We start from the raw sequence: 21543 nt of genomic DNA on the forward strand, positions 1-21543 counted from the left end.
GACACAGGGATGCCACAGTGTCACATCACAGTGGATACTCTATAAGAGCTCAAAAGCCAGACCAGATGACCTAGAGTGTGGTAAAACATTAAATTGCAATTCATCTGACCTGTCAGTTTAATTATTTTATTTCCGTCTCCAGAACGCCGAACTTCCGGAATAGATTCCTCCCCCCTCGACTCCTGGCCAGTGGTTTGGTCCCACCCTCATTATGACAGTAGAACGAGCTGCGCCTGCGCAGAAAGCTGTCGGGGGGGTGGGGGGGAGGAACATGGCGCAAGCTCTGTCCGAGGAGGAGTTTCAACGGATGCAGGTGCTGCTCACCGGGGAAAAGACCACCGGGCTGGGCTACTGGGGGCGGAGTAGAGAGAGATCATGCCATCGACTCTGAGACGGGGTTGGTTGGGATGGACGTTGAGTCTAAGGGGTTGGTCCGGAGAAGGGAAACTGAGGCTCTGAGTGGTGAGACTATTGAATTCTGAGATACTATTGGGCTCTAAGGGGTTGAATTTTGTGAGCCTTGTGGGCAGAGGAGAGAGTCCTACAGTGGGGGATACCTTACTCAGACCTGGAGGGGATGAGACCTTTGGCCTGTGCGGGGGACACCACGGGTGGATGATGATAACGTTAGGCATTGAGGGAAGGAGATCCTGAGAGGGAGAAACCATTTTGTCTGGAGAGGAAGGAAGTGGGCGTTGGGTCATTTACGTCACGGTGGGGGGAGCCCTTGAGAGGGCAATAACATAACCTGCTGGGAGGTCGAAATTTTTGTGGGAGATACCCTTGTACCAGGGGGTTAGGGAAAGACCCCACATGTTGTCATTGTCCCTGGGAAGGGAAGATCCTGTGCGAGTGGTGGTAGTGGATCCCAAGAGGGGGCAGTACCATTGGATGATTAGGGGTGATTAGGCCTGGGGTAAAGTAGTCCCTGAATGGGTAATACCATTAATCCCTGTTAGAGGGCCAGAGGAATGATACCTTGGACCACATGGAGTGGAGATCACTGGTCTTTGAGGAGGTACCCTGACTGGGCACTCTGACCACTGGATTCTTTGGAGAGTGGGGCGCTCTGAGACAGGATGAAAGGCCAGAGTGGGGCCTTGCAGATAGAATTCCTTTCTGGGAAAGACCATTGGGTTTTGTGGAGTGGGGGAGACTTTGAAAGGGGAAAACCCTGAGTAGGGTCCTGTGGGAGGAGAGAAGGAACTCTGAGTGAGGACCGGTCTTTCAGTGAGGGAAACCAGTTGTCCCTGTGTGAAAGATGCTGAAGGTGGAAGGTTGAGATCATTGGACCATGAAAGGGGAAGACCCCTGTAACTTGTGCAGGGGGTTCTGAGTAAGAGTAATAAACTGGCCCACCCAAAGCCTTATGGAGGAAAAACTCAGAAAGCTGTAGGGCCATCTCATTGGATCATGACTGGGGAGATCTTGAGGGGGTTGGGACACTTGAGTGAGGAAGATTGATTTCATTAGGCCATGAGTGAGGTAAAAACTATTGGTCTTTGATGGATAGGAATTCTAGATGGGTGCCAAGGGTCTACCAATTGGATTATGACTGTGGGAGACAGATGGCTGGGTCTGGGAGAGGACAGAGACAGGGAAGATTCTGTAGAGGCCAAGCCTTCTGACCTTTAGCACAGCACCAGAGGGGTGGAGGGTGGTGCTATGGGAGGGAAAGGTCCAGGTGGAATAAGGGACAGTAGTTCTGGGAAGAATCTGCACCGGTGCCCTATAGGGCTGGTAAGTAGGTGTACACTGTTTGACATGGTTCATACTTTACTTTCCCTCAATTCTTGAAAGGGGACTGGACATATTTTGAGAGTCTTGGGGGTGGGGACTCTGGCAAGCCCTTTTTTACTCAGTGAAATTTGTCAGGAGACTACCAGGCCCTCTTTCCCTGGGAAAGAGGAAGGAAGGCAAGCCCCTGCCCCCTGCTCTGGCAAAGAGGAGAGAAAAAACTCACCCCTAACAGAAAGACAGTCAGGACAGTGTTTAGTGTGTGACAAGGTCTGCCAGAAGGAAATGGAGGAACTTTATCCTGTGGGCATTGAGAGCCATGGAACACACATAAGCAAGAGCCTGACTAGGTTAGTGCATAGTGGATTGGAAGAGGAGAGATGGAAGCTGCAGGGAGATGGAGAGGTTCAGCTGGCTGTGATTATAAGTAGAAATGGAGAAGATGGGGCAGGAGCTGAGAGTCTGGAAGCTTATTTGGGATGCAGTATGCACAGGTCTTAAGGAGTGACTAAAGAGGCACATGGAGGGCAGCAGGGTCTATGGGGCTCAGGGGATTGGTACCCTCATGGTGAGGATAGGGGGCATATTCCTGACCAAATAATTCCCCTTCCCTGCTTCCCCCCCAAGGCTCAGCTCCTGGAACTCCGGACAAACAACTACCAGCTTTCAGATGAGCTACGCAAGAATGGTGTTGGTGAGCCAGGCGGGTCTCATTAGAATGGGGTGGCTTAGGGGGACAAAGGCTAAGGGAAAACACCCCAGAGGCTTGGCAGGAAGACCTTCCAGCTCCTGGCCGCTGACTGTGGCTGAGACTCCCTGTTTTCCCCACACCAGAACTCACAAGTCTTCGACAGAAGGTCGCCTACCTGGATAAGGAGTTCAGCAAAGCTCAGAAGGTAGATCCCTCCACCACTCACCCACCCATGCTTCCCTGTAGCCATCTGACTCATTCATTGGTCCCATGAGCACCTACCATGAACCAAACCTAATGTTCCATGATGTCATTAGTCATTCAAAAAATTCTCATGGAAGTCTCTCTAGTTTGCTAATTTTATCTAGCTCTGCTTAATTTATCGATTAATTTTGATTTACTCAATTCATTTTTAATTTCAGTTACTTATTTCAATTACTTACTTATTCTCATTCACTAACATCTAACTAAAGAGTCAAATCTAGTGGTAAATCTGCCCTGAATTTGCCTCCTCTCCTCCACTCACTCTCTGGCCTTGTGCTCCTACTTCCCATCCTTGTACTGGTCCTGTTGGTAAAGTGAGACTGAACCTACCTCTCCAATCCTCTGAAGATGAGATGGCATATAAGCTATTGTGGCCCTCAAGGTATTCAAGGCCCTCCTTTGTCTGTTTCTTCACTGCTCAGTCCCCATGCATAGCACAATATTATACATAATGTGTGCTCCATAAATGTTTGTTAGATGAAGGACTACAGAATGCAGAAAGTCTGGCAGTCAGGAAGCTGGGTTTCTCTTTAGTAGGGCGCTGATTCCCCCACCTGACAATGCCCTCCACTGCTCAGCAGAGGAACAGCAGTTTCCGTGGTGCACGGCAGGGATCCACATAGACATGTTTGGACAGATATAGCAATACAGCTACAGCGTCTGAGCCTGGAGACCCAGCCCATGAAGGGTTAAATATTAGACGACCCCCCCCCCCCCAACAGCCTCGATCTTAGAGGAAAGGATGTAAGCAAGGTGCTACTCACTCACTGTACTGTTCCTGTGGGCTACAAATTGTCCTGCAAGTTCTGTGGTTAAAGATGCTCCCATCCCCCAACCTCTGTTATTATTGTCCCCTTGACACTTGTCCCTCTCTGTTTACCTTTTCTCTCTCCCCTCCTCACCTTTAGGCATTGAGCAAGAGCAAGAAAGCTCAGGTAAGGGGACCCATGGTGGGTGAATGTACCTGGGAGACTGTCTTAGCGGGGATATTTCTGTATGCGGAGATCTCCTAGTACTGGCCTTTGTGTGTGTACTTGCATCTGTGACTGTCCATCTCACTGCCATGTGTTACTGTGTCTGTCTTTGTTTACCTGTCTTCATTCATCTCATTCTGTGCCCCTCTCTGTGTGTCTTTCCTTTTCCCCCTCTTTAAACCTCTCTGACTCTGTCATCTTGTTCTCTCTCTCTCTGACTCTTGTTTCTCTCCCCTACCTTCTCTTTGTCTCTCCCTGACCTGTACTTATCTCTGCCATCATTTTTCTTTTCTTTATCTCTCTTTCTGGCTCCTTGTCTCTCTCTCCACCATTACTCTATCTCTTGCCCACTCATTTCTTTCTCCAACACCCTCTTTCCTCTTTTTCTGTTCTGTTCTTCTGTTGGTCTGTCTGATCCTATCTATCTTCCTACCTCTTCTTTTTCCCCTCTCCCTCTCCATCCCCCTCTTCTCTATCCATCCCATTACCTCATCTCTCTCTACCTCCTCTCTCCCCTATTTCTATCTACCCATCTCTTTCCTCCCACTCTCTTTCCTTCATGTCCATCTCTCCCTCCCCATTTTCCCTTCTCTCTGCCTCCCATGTCTGTCTCTCTCCTTGGCTCCCCTTTTATCACTCCTGGCATCTTTCTCCCTATCTCCTGATTTCACCCATCTCATTCTCTGTACTCTATTTTCTCCCTACCCATGTCATTTTCTCCCTCTCTCTGTTCCTTTGTCCTACCTCCCCATCCTTCCTGCCCCTGTTGGAGACCTGGCCCATGTCTGCCACTGCAGGAAGTCGAGGGGCTGATAAGTGAAAATGAAATGCTCCAGGCAAAGCTGCACAGCCAAGAGGAGGACTTCCGTTTGCAGAACAGCACGCTTATGGCCGAGTTCAGCAAGGTGCTGGTGCCCGGGATAGCCAAGGGGAATCTAAGGGGTAGGGGCTAGCTGGACTGAAGCTGGAGGGCAGCTGAGGGTGGTTGAGGCTGGCCCTGGACCACTGTCCATGGTGCTGAAATGGATCCTGAATCTCTTTGCTATGGGTGGGGGAGCAGTGCTTTGACAGACAGGGCTATCTACTGTGCTGGGATTGGAAGGCCCCAAGCCCTGAGGTCAGCTGGTTATTCCTTTTCTCTGAGCTTCAATCTCCTTGTGTATATTTTGAGGCTGATGCTATGGAGGCTGTTGGTGGGTTTTCAGTAAAGTTCTTATGTTTAACATGGGACGGACAGATGTTCAAGTTACTTCCCTTTTCTCTTTCTTCCTGACATGAGCCTGGGGTTCTAGTTCTACATAATTCATCCTGGATTGGATAATTCTATCTTCTCACTGATTTTAGTGTCCTGGATATATCTAAACCTACTGGACATTGTCTTTTGTTCCCTGTCTCTATTCTGTATTCATGCTCAATGATTTCCTAAATTTTTAGTATATTTTAAAGAAAAAAGTCTCATGACAACAAAATGACATTTCCAAGGCTCCGTGTGAGACTGTAGTGCTTAAGACCTTAAAAAACAAAACAAAAAAAAACAAAAAGCAACCTTTAAACAGGTACAGTTCCAGGAGAGGTAAGCAGTAGTTAAGAACCAGGTGACCTAGATTCAACTCTTGGCTCTCCCTTTTACTGACTGCAACCTTGAGCATGACACTTGACCTGCCTGTTTCTTGGTTCCCAAATGTTTAAAATGGAAATGATGATAATGACAGTACCTGCCCTGCAGAGCTTTTGTGAGGATTGAATGAGTAAATGTCTGTAGAACACTTTCCTTCTTCTAGGAATGGGAAGGGCTCACAGAGAGACCTGAGTTCAAGGTTTGCCTCCCTTCACTGCTCATTTGCCAAGATATTTAGAACACAGCCTTGCACATAGTATCAGCTGTGTAGATGTTAGCTGCTAGTAGTATCCTTTTATTAATTTATTTTTGCAAAATATTTCTTGACTATTTAAAAGTTTTATATCCATCCTGTGGCCCTGCCCCACCTCAGCCCTTTCCACCTCTCACATGCTTTATTCCTACAGCCTCCTTACTGGTCTCCTCACTTCTAGCTTCTTCCACTAGACCAAGCCCTAAAGGGTGTCCTGACTAGCAGGTCTTACCACATCACTCCTTTAAACAACACCTCCCAGTAGGTCCTTGCCCCCTACAGTTCAGAGCCGCTGGTGCTCACATAAAAGCTGTCATCATCACCTCACTTCTCACTGCTTCCTGTCTCCAGCCTCAATGGTTTCATGGTTCTTACCAGATGAGGCAGGGATAGATGTTCCTCCATAAATCCATCTCATGTTCCCCAGCATCTGCCCTGTGCTAGGCCCTGGGCCAGGTATAGAACCTCCTTCACACTTTCCTCCTTCTGGGAACTGGAAGTCCTCACAGGGAGACCTGAGTTCAAGGCTTGCCTCCCTTCACTGCTCATTTTCCAAGATATTTCAATTCAGTTGTTCCTTCAACAAATATTGAGAATCTGCTACATGTTCTGTGTTATGAAAAGAGTTGTGAGAGGCACAAAATGGTCCCCACTCTTGGGGAGCTTACATTCTAGGGGTAAGATGGGTTAGTATCCCTATTTAACAGATGAGGAAAACTGAGCCCCAGGGAGAGGAAGCAATTTGTCCCAAGGTCACACAGCTAATAAATGGCAGAGTAGAAATTCACATCCAAGCAGCCTGGTTTCAGAATCTGTGTTTTTAACCCTATATTACAAAATAAAATGTAATCACCAATCAAAATTTATGATCCAGAATTTTTCAGAGCTTTAATAAATTAAAAACATTAGTTAAATTTAGTTGTGATTAGTGTTAGGTAAGAAAGAAACAGAGTATTATGCTAGAGAGTATTGGAATTTCTGTGTTAGGGGATACTACTTGAAAGGTGACATTTGAGCAGAGCACTGAAGGATGCAAGCCAGTCATGTGAAGAACTGGAATAAAGGAGTAATGTTCTGGGGAGAAAATAAAAATTCTCTGTGGGTCTCAGTATTATCATCTGAAAATGTGAAAAAGGATCTTGTCAGATCTGCTGTGAGAACTGTATTTTAGCCTGGAGTTGATCAAGGGGCTAGCTTAGTTTTATTTGCATTTACACCTCTCCAAGGCCAAGGGATGACGATATGGGGCTATGGGCAGTGCTGGCCTTGGAAATGCCCTGAAAGCTGTCTGTGGTGCCTAGGCTCCCAGACACAGACCCCTCCACAGAAGAGGGATGGCAGTGAAGCTCTCTGTGATGCTGACATCTTGGACCAGCAATTTCCAGAGGAGCCTCAGGTCTTGGATAGCAACTGTGAGGTTGGAGTGGGCAAGCAGGAAATTGTTCTCTATATTCTCAAACTTCTATGGCTGCCACTTAACAGATGTGTGAATTTGAATTCGTTTAACATCTGTGCCTCAGTGCTCTTATCTATGAAGTGAGGATAATGAATAATGAGAGCATCTATGTCACAGGAGTGTTGTGGGAATTAAATGAATTGTAAAGTGCATGGACCAAGTACTTTGTATATTTCAGCAGATACTGTTCTGATTGTCTGCCTCTCTGCTACCTCACTCTTCCCCTGCTCAGCTCTGCAGCCAGATGGAACATCTGGAGCTGGAGAACCAGCAATTGAAGGATGGGGCTTCCAGGGCAGGGGCTGCTCAGGCCGGGAGTGTTGTGGATGGGGAGCTGCTGAGACTGCAGGCGGAAAACACAGCCTTGCAGAAGAATGTGGCAGGTACTTGGAGGCCCTCCTGGGGATGTGTGGGACCTTGGGGCTTGAGTAGGGTGTTTTCCTCCTGGGGAAAGGTGGTAAAGCTTCAGAATCAAGCTTGGCTCTGCCATGAACCCCAGTGTATGACTTTGGACATTTCACCTCTCTGAGCCAAAGCTTTCTCATTTACAAAGTACGTGTAGTGATGTCCACCCCCTGGGAGACTAGTAGAGCTAAGAGGTGGTATCTTTCTGAGTGCCTAATTCAGTGCCTGGTACCTAGAAGATCTTACAGATTAGCAAACTGAACATCAGAAAGCAGATGTTTGCTAAATGGAGACAGGAATGAAGGAACGTTGGGAAGATTCTAAGCCTAGATTGTCAGTGGTATCTGAGATCAAAGTTGAGAGAAAACTTGATAGAATGGGGGAGGGTCCTGATGTGTGAACCTTTGGAGAGCAGCTGGGGCTTGTGGGGTAGTGAGTGGTAGTTCGGTGATCAGGAGGGAGACTGTAGAATGTGGCTGGGGATCAGGGAGTTATAGGAAGAATTCAGGTGTAAGTAGGCAGTGGAGAATGATGGGCATGACCTTGGAGGGCTGCGGGCAGGGCTTGGGAAACAAACTTGGTCTAATTTGATGGTAGACGGGATTTCAGTAGTTGGTGGAGCTTCAAAGATTTGTGATTTGTGTGGATGAAGCTAAACTTTTTTTTTAAATGTATCTCTATTGATTTCAGAGAGAGGAAGGGAGAGGGAGAGAGAGAGATAGAAACATCAATGATGAGAGAGTTGTCATCGATTGGCTGCCTCCTGCATGCCCCTGACTGGGGAGCGAGCCCGCAGCCCGGGCGTGTGCCCTGACCGGGAATCGAACTGTGATCTCCTGGATCCTAGGTCGATGCTCTACCCTGAGCCATGCCCGGCCAGGCTGAGCTTATTTTTTGTAGGCTTGTAGGTCATTTGGGGCAAGGTCTCTGTTACATGAGGAGCTGAAGATCAATTGGCCCTCTATTTGACACACAGCAGGGTCTTCGGAGATCACCTCATCCATCATATGTTTCTGTTCTACCCATTAGCCCTGCAGGAGCGCTATGGGAAAGAGACTGGGAAGTCCCCAGCTGCCAGTGAAGGCCAAGGGGACCATCCAGAGGGCCAAGCCCCTGCTGCTATCTTGTCCCCCATGCCATTGGCAGAGGTGGAGCTGAAGTGGGAAATGGAGAAGGAGGAGAAGAAATTGCTCTGGGAACAACTACAAGGCTTGGAGGTGAATTTGGGTTTGTTGGGGTTGGGGTGCCAGGTGGTGGGCAGATGCCCTAGCTCTGCCTGTGATCCCATGGAGATGTTTGTGACATCACAGTCTCGTGGGCTGATAGATTTAGGGAGGCAGGAGGGTAGGGGAAGGCACAGGCCTTACCTCCCCCCTTGCTTATAACAACTCCCTCCTTTTTCTTTCCCTGCAGAGCTCTAAGCAAGCTGAAACATCCAGGCTACAGGAAGAACTTGCTAAGGTAGGACAGCCTAGCTTTCCCTGGCCTTTGCCTTACCCCATTTCCTACCTGCTGTGCTTCCCCCAGCAAGGCAAAAGCTGGTTGAGTACCCTCTCATAGCCTGTTTTGTCATCTGTGAAATAGAGACTCACATTTATGTCTCAAAGTTGCTTTCAATATGGAATGGGCTAAAGTGGTCCCACTATGTCTTGTACATGGTGGGCCCCATTCCTTTCTTCTATGTCCTCCTAGCTCTGCTTGCCCATCTCTCCATCCATCCATCCATCCATCCATCCATCCATCCATCCATCCATCCATCCAAGAACTTATCTTGGCTCTTATCTTAGGAACTGGAGAGCCAGTGTTGTGGAAGGCATTCATGATCCTGCTTTCCAGGCCTTCCAGCCTAGCCATTCTATTATGTAGTTATTGGTTGATACATTGGGGATATAAATGCTAGGCTGTGGAGCCTGAGGGAGCTAGATGGAGATCATATTGTTGCTGCTGACCAGCTGGGCTACCAAATGACTGAACCCTGTGGGACTCAGTTTCCCAATTTTTTTTTTTTTTTAATCCTCACCTGAGGATATTTTTTCCATTGATTTTTTTTGAGAGAGTGGGAGGGGGGGAGAGAGAGAGAGAAAGAGAGAGAGAAGAGAGAGAGAGAGAGAGAAATATCAGTGTGAGAGAGATACATTGATTGGCTGCCTCCCACATGCACCCCAATCAGGGCAGGGGATCAAGCCTGCAACCGAGGTATGTAACCTTGGCTGGAATTGAACCTGCGACCCTGTAGTCTGCGGGGCTGACATTCTAACCACTGAGCCAAACCTGCCAGGGCTCAGTTTCCCAATTTGTAAAACCAGTAATACTTCTCAGGAATGTTTTGAGGATTCCATGAGATAACATAAGTAAATTCAGCTTCCAAAAAGGAATTAGTAAGAAGTGTCTGTAAATATTAAATTTATTTTTGTCTTTACTAATATGATCATTATCCCTTGTGTGCATCTCCTCCCCCCCCCAGCTCTCAGAGAAACTGAAAAAGAAACAAGAAAGGTAAATTTCTTTTTTCCAGAGGTGGGGGCAGGGATCTGGTGGGACTAGGGAAGATTGACTTATGGAACTGACTCATCTATGTCTGTCTGTCCATGCCCAGTTTTTGCCGTTTACAGACAGAAAAGGAGACACTATTCAATGATAGCCGGTAACTACCAGGGTTGGTGGACAACAGGGGACAGTGCCCAACAGATTTAACTGAAGACCACAGGGGCAGAGATGGGAGATTAAGCCTTAGACCATGGTCAGTGTACCCCCCCTCGCATCACCCTTAGGAACAAGATTGAAGAATTACAACAGCGGAAGGAAGCTGATCTCAAAGCCCAGTTGGCTAGAACTCAGAAGCTGCAGCAGGAGCTCGAGGCTGCCAATCAGGTGAGGGGCTGGGTTCTGAGATCACTGGGATAGGGACGAAGGCTGGGAATCCAGGGAGCTCTGAGGTCTACGGAGACTAGTTGGGGAGTCTGAGATTTCTTGTGTTGGAAATATAGGGACTGGATGGGTCCTGAGCCTCCCAAGAGCTAGGGAAATAGGAACTAGGGAGCCCCGAGAGCCCTTGGAGTTGGGCTAGGAGTCCACATGAATCAGAGATCTCAGGGGACTGAGGACAAACCTGCAACTAGGGTATTGGAGACAGGAGTCTGGAGAAATCTGTGATCACTGGGGACTGAGACCAGGAGTTGGAGTGAGTCTGAACTCCCTGGAGGTTGGGTGATTTTGAGACCTATGGGAGCTGGATAGATACAAGACTTTCAAGAGTGAGACAGTTGGGCCTGGAGGCTGAGTACATTTGAGACCCTCAGGGTATTGGGTCTGAGGCACCTAGGAAGTTGGATCACGTGGACTAGATGGTCCTGAGACCCCTGGGAGCTATGAATAGAAAACTGGTGAGTGTGAGACATCCAGAGACTGGAGCAAAAGTCTGGTTGGGTCTGAGGCTCCTGAGGGTTGGGAGTTGGGTGACTTTAAAGCCTCCAGGCCCTAGAGTAGGTGAGTCTGAAGTCCTTTGGATTGGGGAAATATGGTAGCTTGTGGGTCTAAGGCTCTTAGGAGCTGGAGACAGAAATCTGGGTAAAGCTAGGTCTTCAGTTAGCTAGGTCTAAAGATCCCCAGAGACTGGGACAGGAGTGACAGATGGTGGGTAGGATTGTCAGTCTGAGACTTCACCAGGAGCTGGAAACTAGGAGTCTGTATGAGTTTGAGACCTCTAGGGTCTGGGGCTATGATTTTAGGTGGGTCTGAGACTCTTGGGAGCTAGGGATATGGGGGTTGAGTATGTTTGAAACCCCTTGAGGTTGGGGTCTGGAGCCTGGATGAAGCTATAGTCCCTGGGGGCTGAGTGTGTCTGAGAATCCTGGGGCCTCCAAACTGGAATCTGGGTGAGTGTGATATCTTTTATAGATGGAGGCACAGTGAGTTTGAAATCACCAGGAGCCTAGGTATTTTCTGAGATGCTTGGAACTGTGATATAGGGGTGTCTGAGGCTTCTGGGGGTAATGACCTAGAGTCTGGGTGAACCTGAGATCTCTGATGGTTGGGTATCTTGAGACATGCCCCCAAGTGCAGGTGGTCAAAAAGAGAGTATAGTTCTATGTATCCCAGAGGAGACTGAGGTCTAGAATGGTCTCCCTGACCTGGTCCCCACAGAGCTTGGCAGAGCTGAGAGATCAGCGACATGGGGAACGCCTGGAACATGCGGCAGCTCTGCGAGCCCTACAAGATCAGGTACATCATTCTGGTGGGCTCAGGGAGATGGGGGATGAAGGCAGGGCAGTTACACAAGTGTATATTGTAAAGGCAAGCAAGGCCCCAGGCATCCTACTTTCCCTGATTGTGGTTCCTGTGTGTGTGTGTCCGTCTGTCCGTGTCCTTTCTTGGCTGTCCTGTTCTGGACCCACTCTCACCTGTTGTGGGGGTGGAGCCAGGTGTCCATCCAGAGTGCAGACGCGCAGGAACAAGTAGAAGGACTTTTGGCTGAGAACAATGCCTTGAGGACTAGCCTTGCTGCCCTGGAGCAGGTACAGGACACTTGGGAGCCCTTGCTGATCCCTCCTCAGTTCCCCATCTCCCTGTGCTTCTGATTCATATTGGGGCAGTGTAGTCCTGACCTCATGCTGTTCTCCTACCTCTATTTCTGTTTCATTCTCAGCTTCTTTCTGTTGGCTTCCACCTCTCTTCTCTTTGACCATCCACCCCTGCTGCTTTTGCATTCTAGTTTCTCTCCAGTAAAGTGCAAGAGATGGACTAGTCTTAAGTGTACACTGTAAATCATCTCTGTCTGTCTGTTTATCTATCTCCATGTACCCACCACCCAGATCAAAACACAGAGCATTTATTTTCTGCACCCCAGAGATCCCTTCTACCCTTTCCCAATCCATACTTCCCCCGAAGTAACCACCCCTCCGACCTCTTCTAACATAGGTTTGTTTGTCCTTTAACTTTGTGTAAATGGAATCAGACACCCATTTTTGTGTCTGGCTCCATCCTGTCGCATTATATCTGTGAGGTTTATTCATATGTAACACTGGTTTGTTCTTTTATCTCTGTGTAGTATCCCATTGTATGAATGTACCATGTTTATCCATTCCCCTGTTGATCTTTCTCCCACTGTTTTCCTCTTTGAAATTCTTCCTCTCTCCTCCTGGCTCTCTTTCCACTTCTCTCACTGTCTCTCTGAAACTGGGAGGCTCACACCCTGTGACTGGCCCCCAACAGCCCCTTTCACTCCACTTCCCATCAACACTACTTTCTCTAGATCCAAACAGCAAAGACCCAAGAACTGAATATGCTCCGGGAACAGACTGCTCAACTGACAGCTGAGCTGCAGCAGCGGCAGACTGAGTATGAGCACCTCATGGGACAGAGAGATGACCTCAACTCCCAGCTTCAGGTGACATCTCTGGCTGTGACCTGCCTTCTCCTAGTTCCCTAGAATTGGCTCAGTGGAGTTTGCAATGAGGTGCAGTGGGAAGACTGTACAGTCAGGAAGACCTGGTTTCCAGTGTGGCTCTCTAACATACTAGCGCGTGTGTGTCCTAGATCAAGTTGTTTCACTTCTCTGAGACTTAGCATCTTCAGTGTAGTTAGGAGAGCCATTCTGATTCCATAATTGACAGTAAAATAATAGTGATTCTACTGAATAAGAGAGAAGTTTAGTTCTCTCTTATGTAAAAGTCTAGGTAGGTTGCCCAGGGATGGGACAGTGGCTTCTGATCTATCACCAGTGACTCAGATTCTTTCTACATTGCTGTTCTGCCACCTTCAACATAAGACTATCTTGGCATAAAAGATGCTTGCTCAGGGAGGAAAAGACCTAGCATGCTCCTTTCCTTTACAACCTGTATTATACTCACCACTTTTAATTCCGCACCTCACTGGGGGCAGTGGGGGAGGCAGGGAAACATCAGCTAAACCACCATGTGCCCAACCACAAAGTCTGTTGCTAAGGAAAGAAGGGAGAATGTATCCTGGAGAGCAGCTAGCAGTCACTGCCATGTTTCTCATGTAGAAATGCAGAGGACAATACCCACTTTAAAGGATTTAGAGAGACAGTCTACTGGAAGTGTCCTGGATGACCAGCACCTCTTGTGGGCTCTTTATCAAAGTCACTCCCTTTGTCCCTGCATTAGGAATCATTACGGGCCAATGGTCGGCTGCTGGAACAACTTCAAGAAATCGGGCAGGAGAAGGAACAATTGACCCAGCAACTTCAGGAGGCTCGGAAGGTGGGCAGCTCTGGGAAGGCTGCAAGGGGAGGGATTGGCCTGGTTCACAGGGATGGGGCAGGTGATGTGGCCCAATCCACGGGAAAAGGAAGGGACAGAAAGTTACCAATTCCATAAGGATGGGTGAGTAACAGCCGGTTCTGTGGGGATGGGGAAGAGGTGGAGTTTGGCTCATTCTTTGGGCTTGAGGAGAAGGTTGTGGGCCTTCTTTGGCCTTGTGGGAGGATGTTGACTGACATCCTCCTGCCCCACCTTCCTGGCCCTCAGAGTGCTGAGAAGCGGAAGGCCATGCTAGATGAGCTAGCAATGGAGACACTGCAGGAGAAGTCCCAGCACAAGGAGGAGCTAGGGGCTCTCCGACTTCGGCATGAGAAGGAGGTGCTGGGGGTGCGTGCCCGCTATGAGCGCGAGCTCCGTGAGCTACATGAAGACAAGAAGCGGCAGGAGGAGGAGCTCCGTGGCCAGATCCGTGAGGAGAAGGTGGGTGGTTAAATGATGATGCACGTCTGCCTCTCAAACAGGAGGAGCACAGCACTGCTGATGGGCCAGGGGATGGCATGGGAGAGGTGCCCGCTCCTCCACCTGCCTGGCCCAAGACAGTCTGCCTTCTCCCAGGCCCGAACACGGGAGCTGGAGAATCTCCAGCAGACAGTGGAAGAACTTCAAGCTCAGGTACACTCTATGGATGGAGCCAAGGGCTGGTTTGAACGGCGCTTGAAGGAGGCTGAGGTGAGTTGGTGCCTGGTGAGGCACAGGGGCTGGTTGGAGGACATGCCAAACCAGGGGACAAGGAGTGGTCAGGCCCTGGAACTTCCTGAGATGCCCTGGACTTGGGTATCCCCACAGCCTCCCTGGCTCACTAGCAGCCCTGTGGAGGGGATCAGGGGATGGCCATCAGTAAGGCAGAAGGTGAGATCTGTATATTTAAAAAGGTACCTCTTCCTTCTGAAATTGTACTTCTGTCAGGAAGTGATTGTAACATACTCATTTTGTTCGAACACAAACTTTTACTGCCATTTTCTGGAAAACTCATCATAATACGTGAGAGGCAGTGTCACATAGCCATGAGGAGCAAAGATGCTGGAGCCATTCATTTGCCTGGGTTTGAGCCCTGCCCAGGTCACTCTCTCGATGTGTGACCTTGGCCAAGTTACCTGACCTTTTTGTGGCTTGTATTCGTCATCAGTAAAAAAGGATGACAATAATACCTACTGCCTAAGTATTATGGGGGATATGCAAAATAAGTTAATTTATGTACAATCCATATAACATTCCTGGCCTGCAGTAAATGCTGTTATGTTTCATTAAATAAAATGTAAATGCAAATATCAATCTTGAATGTGAACACAGCTCTAGAGACACTTCTATGTATTGCTTAAAGGCAACCAGTGTTCCCTGCAGGAGTGTCTTCTCTGCATACCTGGGGACCCCCTGCTGCAGGCCCTCACACCTCTCACTGGGCATAATGGCCTCTGGGGTGCCATGGCCAGACCTGGGACTTGTCTTGTAGGAATCTCTGCAGCAGCAGCAGCAGGAACAAGAGGAAGCCCTGAAGCAGTGTCAGGAGCAGCATGCTAGTGAGCTGAAGGTGCCTGTTGCATGGTAGCATTCTTCTCCAGGGAGGGAGAGGTTCTGGTGTAAGGACTGTCTCCCAAGTTGAGGCCTGAGCTGCCCTTTGTTTCCAGAGCAAGGAGGAGGAGTTACAGAGTGTTCTGGATCAGCTTCAGCAGGCCCAGGAGGAGCGTGACTGCCACCTGAAGACCATCAGCAGCCTGAAGCAGGTTATTGCTTCCTCCATGGTCCCCAGACACACTCTAGACCTCAGCTTGCAGTAATGGGGCAGGGAGGGAGCACAGTGCATGCAGCCATTCCCGTGCCCACCAGCCATGCTCTCTCTCTCACGCAGGAGGTGAAGGACACAGTAGATGGGCAGCGAATCCTGGAGAAGAAAGGCAGTGCCGCGGTACGATGGGGAGATGTTGCAGCACAGCCCCCTCCTGCCTTGCATCCCCCCACCTGTGACCCCACTGGACCTCAGCTCCCATCTTTCCTCCTGTTCCCCCAAAGCTTAAGGACCTCAAGCGGCAGCTGCATCTGGAGAGGAAACGGGCGGATAAGCTGCAGGAGCGGCTGCAAGACATCCTCACCAACAGCAAGAGCCGCTCTGGTGAGGGACGTGGACCCCTGGAGGCTGAGGCCCAGGGAGGCAGGGCTTGGGCCAGAAGGCCAGAGCTGCTGCTTGTACCTCATTCCACCCGCTCTTCTGAGTCTTCTGTCCCTCTTGAACTTGGTCTGTTTTCCCTTTTTTCTGTGTCTCCATCTCCTTTTTCTGTGTCTCTTCTGTTTCTGTCTCTGCATCTTCGTGTCATCTCTCTCTGTATCTGTCTTTCCCTCCCCTGCTTTTTCTAGTTCTCTCCTTTTTTCCTCCCACCTTTTTTTTTTTTTTAAATATATCTTTATTGATTTCAGAGAGAGGAAAGGAAAGGGAGAGAGAGAGATAGAAACATCAATGATGAGAGAGTCATTGATTGGCTGCCTCCTGCACGCCCCCAGCTGGGGATTAAGCCCACAACCTGGGCATGTGCCCTGACCAGGAATCGAACCCCAATCGCCTGGATCCTAGGTCGATGCTCAACCGCTGAGCCACACCCGGCCGGGCGCTCCCGCCTTTTTTTCTCTCTCCTTTTATCTTTTTGTCTCTCTGTCTCTCTGCTCTTCCTGTCTTTTGTCTGTCTATATCTCTGTCTTGTCTCCCCACTACCCCCACATGCACACTTCCATACCTCACCCAGTGTCTCTAAATCTCTTGTATCCATCCTCATCTATAAATATGGACTGAGCCCCCACGCTCATGTGCAGAGTCCCTGATGGGAAAGCCTCCAAGCCTCGTTCCCCCTGGGACTCCAAGCTGAGCTAGGGGGACAGACTTAACAATCAGGCAGCGGCACTGTGGTGTGATCATTATGCAGCTAAAGTTCATGTTATTTCTGACACTTAAGCCAGAAGATGCATCAACAACAACAAATTGAGTTGCTTTGGACTTTTTTAAAGAAAGAAATGGCCTATAAATACGTTTAAGTAGATAAGATGCATTGACGTCTCTGGTGCATCTCTCATATTACAGGCTCAGAGAAAACTTGCTTCCTGTCCCCCCACAGCCACCCTGCTCTTGCTGGAGATCCTGGGGTATGACGTCAGCCCCCCATCCTGATACCTTGAAGCAGCTGTAGGAGCAGAGGCCTAAGCACAGTGGCCATGTTTTAAGTGACGTAGCAAAAATGAATGTATTTCTCACTAAATCAGTGTCTCTCCGAGACTCTCTGTCTCCTGAAGTAACCTCTTTTTATAGAAGAGGAATTTGGTTTCTGTTTTGTTACAGATTAATGTATGAATCAACAAACACGTTCCAATTCTATGCCATATAATCTTCTTGTATGTTAGATGGAATTCAGATTTAGGTGCCTGGCTATGGGAGTTATCTCCATATTTTCCTCTGTCTCTGGTCTGACTCATGTCCTTATCCAGGGTCTGTGCCTCTGTCATCTGCTCCAGCTTGCTGTCTCTCTGAGGTTTTCTCTCTGCATGTGGTGGTTCCCCTGTGCCCTCTCGAGCTGTCTGTACCTTGAGCCTGAACGCATATGCTACTTTTATGCCTGTGTGTCCACATCACCATCTTACCTTTGTTTCTGTTGTGTGTGAGTTTGCCTAGAGAGGCAGCTCCTTTTTCCGATTCTGCCTCTCCCTATCCTTCTGTCTGCCCGTGTCTTTTTACCTTTTTCCATCTCTGTCAAATCTATTTCTGCCTCTTCCTGCCAGTCGCTGCCCTGGGAGCCTGGGGGATTGGAGCTCAGGTTTCTCTTCCCTCTCTGCCTAGGCCTTGAGGAGCTGGTTCTTTCAGAGATGAACTCACCAAGCCGTACCCAGACTGGGGACAGCAGTAGTGTCTCCTCCTTCAGCTACCGGGAGATCTTGCGGGAAAAGGAGAGCTCGACCATTCCAGCTAGGGTAAGGGGCAAGGAAGAACCTACAGCTCTAGCTTCTCCTCAAATTCTGGGGCCCTCCGTTTTCCCACCACTGCAACCATCTGTTACTCTGGGCCCAACACACACATTTCCTTGTCAACTTTTCCCCAAGCTCCCCAACTTAGATTCAGATTGCTAAGTAGGGGATGGGCAAATTATTCTAATACTTTCTGTTTTATCATTTCTGGACCAATTCTGCCTTTCCTGGTGCCATAAAATAAGTGGTTCATAGTAGGCGCATCATCCATGTAAGAAATCCTTTGTCCCAACTCATAATTATCACTTGTTACTGTTTCCTATTATGTCAGCTTCTTTGCCAGCTACTTTTTTTTTTATTCCATATGTGTGCATTGTAGAAAAATTTTAAAAACACAAAAGCAATTTTTAAAAAAAAATCCAAAGCAATCACACTTTCATCCAGAGAGCACTACTGTAAATCCTTAGTTCATACCCTTCCAAGCCTCTTTCTCTTTTTTCAACCTAAATAAGATGATAAGCAACCTGTTTTTGTTCAGCTGATCTCTACCCTCCGTATTTGGTAAATTTTTCATCTTACCTAATACTTTGACCTTAATCACATTTCTCTAGTTGGCCACAAAATGTTCTTTATTACTGGTTTTCTGTAAACCAGCATTCCGTTTCAGAGCACATGTTGCATCTGGTTGCTTTATGTGCCTTAAGTCTCTTGAATCTAGTGTGGTCATTTTTTATCATAACACCAACCTGTAGAAAAAGACCAGCCCAGCTGACCTGCAGATAGTGTTCTGCCTTTCAGATTTTCCTGCTGGCTTTCTAGTGGTATCATTTAGCTGGTTCCTCTCTCCCCTAGTTTTCCTGTCAGCTGGAATTTAGGTCAAATGTGCTACAGGTTCTCCCTTCATGCTCTCCATAAGGCTATGATGTGGTGGTTCCTGTCTTCCCCTTTAGACAAACGGGGATCCAGAGTCTCTGAGGATAATGAGACTTGCCTACAGCCCTGGATGCAGAACCCACCATGCCCCCCACACCCTGGCTTGGTTCGAATTCTCAGCCCTAGTCCTGTCTGGGGTGTGGCACTGAGCCCAGGCTGGGCCTTCCCCTCCTCTTCCCTTCAGTCCTTATCCAGCAGCCCTCAGGCCCAGCCCCCGAGGCCAGCAGAACTGTCAGATGAGGAAGTGGCTGAGCTTTTTCAGCGCCTGGCAGAAACACAGCAGGAGAAATGGATGCTGGAGGAGAAGGTGCTGTCTGCCCGCTTGCCCTTACATGGCCAGAGGCCAGGGTGGGGTTGGTTGATGTTTGGCCGGCCCCTCCTCGTGTGTGAACTTGCACAGTTGAGGGATCTGAAGTGGGCTGGGTGACCCCACAGGTGAAGCACCTGGAGGTGAGCAGCGCCTCCATGGCAGAGGACCTCTGCCGGAAGAGTGCCATCATTGAGACCTACGTCATGGACAGCCGGATCGGTCAGTGCTCCCTCCCCGGCCATCACTGCTCATCCAGCCTCTCCCCTGCTCCCTCCTTCCCTACTGTCCAGTGCTGAGGCTTCTCTCCTCTCCTCTTGGGACTCAGCAGTCACTGATGAGACCACAGCTGGCTAAGGGGAGAGCAGGGCAGGCCTGTACCTGTTCTGTCTTATCTTGCTCGGCTCCTCCCTCTTCTCAGGGTCTCTGTCATCCCTCCGTTCTCCTTTCTCTAGTGTGTCTCTATGCCTTCTTTCTCCTTTCTTCCCCTGTGTTTCTCCCTCTTCTCTCTCTCCCTTCTCTCGTCTCCCTGTCTCTTTCTGCCCCATTCACCCTTCATCTGGTCACACTGTTCCTATGTATATTGTTCCATCTCCAGAAATTCTCTTTCTCTTATGGGTATCCCTTTGGGGTCCTTATCTCTCCCTCACCTTTATCCTTCCTCTCTCCTCTTCCTCCCCTCTTCTCTCTCCTCTTCCTTCCCCTCTCTTTTGCTCCTTTCTTTCAAACCTTCTCTCCAGTTTTTCCTTATGAGTCAGGATGATACTGACTGACATGTGCTGAGAGCTGACTGTGCTCTGTGCTTTACATGTGGTCATATACATTTTTCCAGCTCCATGAGTTAGTTATTATCCCCATTCTCAAGGCTGCACAGTTAGAGACAGCCAGGGTCCACATGGCTAACCCTCTGCCCCCTACATAATATGGCTTGTCCCCTGCTTTTCTCCCTCGCTGTTTCCCTCTTTTTTGCACTGTCTCCGGCCATCTCTCCTCTGGCTCTACTGAGGGGGCAGCTCTCAGCCTACGCCCTTGCAGATGTGTCTGTGGCAGCAGGCCACACAGATCGCAGCGGGCTGGGCAGTGTCCTGAGAGACCTAGTGAAGCCAGGTGACGAGAACCTTCGGGAGATGAACAAGAAGCTACAGAACATGTTGGAGGAGCAGCTCACCAAGAATATGCACCTGCATAAGGCGAGTGTGACCTACCAGCCTGCCCATCTGTCCATGCAGCCACCTAGGTCACCTGTCACACAGCCCCAAGGTCATCTGCCAGTCCCCCGTGTCCACCCATCCCATTCACCTACCATTCCTTCATCCTCATCTTCCCATCCTCCCGTCAACTTACTATTGTCAGTTTAGTTGTTCACTCACCCCTCCGTCCTTGCATCCATCCACTCATCCAGTCATACACATAGTCACCCAACTCTCCCATTGACCCACCCTATTATTTGTCCCTCTGCCCTCTACCCATCTAATCATGTCTTTCCACAAATTTCCTGGCCTACAGCTCTCTTTCTTACCTACTCATCAATCATCCCTTGTCTTAGCTTTTACCCACGCACCCAGCAACCTGACTGCCTACCTGTTGTCCTCCATCTGTCCTCTGAATAGTTCATTTGTCCACCTGTTTGCCTACTGTGGATTCCTCGTGTGTCTACCTACACGTCCACTTGCTCATCCTACCACCCAAATATTTTCTCCATCTCCGGGGGAGTCAAAAGGAATGCAAACCTGGCACCTGCTTCTGAGCAGCAAGCTCACCATTTACTAGAAAGAAGGTGACGAGGGCGGGGGTCATATCCTCCAGTACACCATGCACAGCAGGCGACCCACTCCCATATCCATATCCCAGCTCCAGAGGCTTCCACATCCTCACACATCTACATTTCCTGAGCCCAGCCCACTGCTGGGGGCTCTTGAACTTCTCCAAACACCTTTCTGTCCTAGGCTAGACTTACTTGGGCATTTATTAATGAGGTGAGAAGGATGATACCCTGGGCTTGGTGAAGGAGCTTCCCCTGCCACCTTCTCTGGCCCCTGATGGCTTGTTTGTTTCTTAGGATATGGAAGTTCTGTCCCAGGAAATTGTGCGGCTCAGCAAGGAGTGTGTGGGGTCCCCTGACCCAGACCTACAACCAGGAGAAGCCAGCTAAAGACCTGCAGGCTGCCCCTACTCTCTCCCCTCCCTACCCCCAGAACACTATTTTCTTGGGCTGAAGTGGGGAAATGGGGGCCCGCACCAAAATCAAATAGTTTGGGTGACTGGACATTAAAGGGGTTGGAGGCCTGATGGCTGGTTCTTAGTGACCCTGTCTTAGAGCAGTGGTCCTGGGGAGTGAGGACCTTAAGGGGAGGGGCAGGGATTTCTCATCCTCCTTGGCTCTGGGTCCCAGGGGCATTTGCCTTCATCTCTGCATGAGCTCTCCCAGAGACCAACTCTTTTTTATTTTATTTTATTTTTAATTTATGTCTGGAAACCTGGCTACTCTGCATTTGGGATTGGGGTTGTTGGGTGGGGCGTGGTCCATGTTCAACATTCTAGCAATCTGTGTGTGTGTGTGTGCGCGCGCGCGTGTGTGTGTGTGTGTATGTGTGTAAAGGCTGTGCAGCCAAAATACCATCTGGCCAGACGGGCCCACCCACTGACTGTCTGCTCTCATTCTTTCCAACCAGTAGGGATGGACTG

The 21543-nt window shown here is 49.1% G+C and overlaps 1 protein-coding gene across 2 annotated transcripts; it reads left to right on the forward strand.

Moving 5' to 3' along the window:
* Nucleotides 1-254: 254 nt before the first annotated feature.
* GRIPAP1 (GRIP1 associated protein 1) lies at nucleotides 255-21500 on the forward strand. 2 transcript variants are annotated; one of them, XM_087813305.1, is made up of 26 exons: nucleotides 255-313; nucleotides 2365-2431; nucleotides 2572-2633; nucleotides 3601-3627; nucleotides 4464-4571; nucleotides 7226-7376; nucleotides 8428-8615; nucleotides 8812-8859; nucleotides 9863-9894; nucleotides 9995-10042; nucleotides 10170-10269; nucleotides 11542-11619; nucleotides 11820-11912; nucleotides 12650-12784; nucleotides 13524-13619; nucleotides 13887-14099; nucleotides 14235-14348; nucleotides 15130-15207; nucleotides 15305-15400; nucleotides 15526-15582; nucleotides 15687-15786; nucleotides 17494-17624; nucleotides 18736-18858; nucleotides 18987-19080; nucleotides 19894-20048; nucleotides 20918-21500. In XM_087813305.1, the coding sequence occupies exons 1-26, from the start codon at nucleotides 272-274 to the stop codon at nucleotides 21008-21010; spliced, it is 2529 nt and encodes an 842-aa protein (XP_087669431.1). In that variant the 5' UTR covers nucleotides 255-271; the 3' UTR covers nucleotides 21011-21500. The 2 variants fall into 2 exon arrangements, with proteins under 2 accessions (XP_087669431.1, XP_087669430.1); XM_087813304.1 differs by having other exon boundaries at nucleotides 19894-20919.
* The last annotated feature ends 43 nt before the right edge of the window (nucleotides 21501-21543 follow it).

The sequence above is a fragment of the Miniopterus natalensis genome, chromosome X (genome assembly GCF_054644295.1).
Source record: "Miniopterus natalensis isolate mMinNat1 chromosome X, mMinNat1.hap1, whole genome shotgun sequence".
Classification (NCBI taxonomy): domain Eukaryota; kingdom Metazoa; phylum Chordata; class Mammalia; order Chiroptera; family Miniopteridae; genus Miniopterus; species Miniopterus natalensis.

Excerpts from the sequence above, each read along its gene's own strand:
- GRIPAP1 (XM_087813304.1), top strand. The coding sequence starts at position 272 with ATGGCGCAAGCTCTGTCCGAGGAGGAGTTTCAACGGATGCAG. Across the intron at positions 2,432-2,571 it reads GCTACGCAAGAATGGTGTTG|AACTCACAAGTCTTCGACAG; the intron begins GTGAGCCAGGCG and ends TCCCCACACCAG. Across the intron at positions 8,860-9,862 it reads TACAGGAAGAACTTGCTAAG|CTCTCAGAGAAACTGAAAAA; the intron begins GTAGGACAGCCT and ends TCCCCCCCCCAG.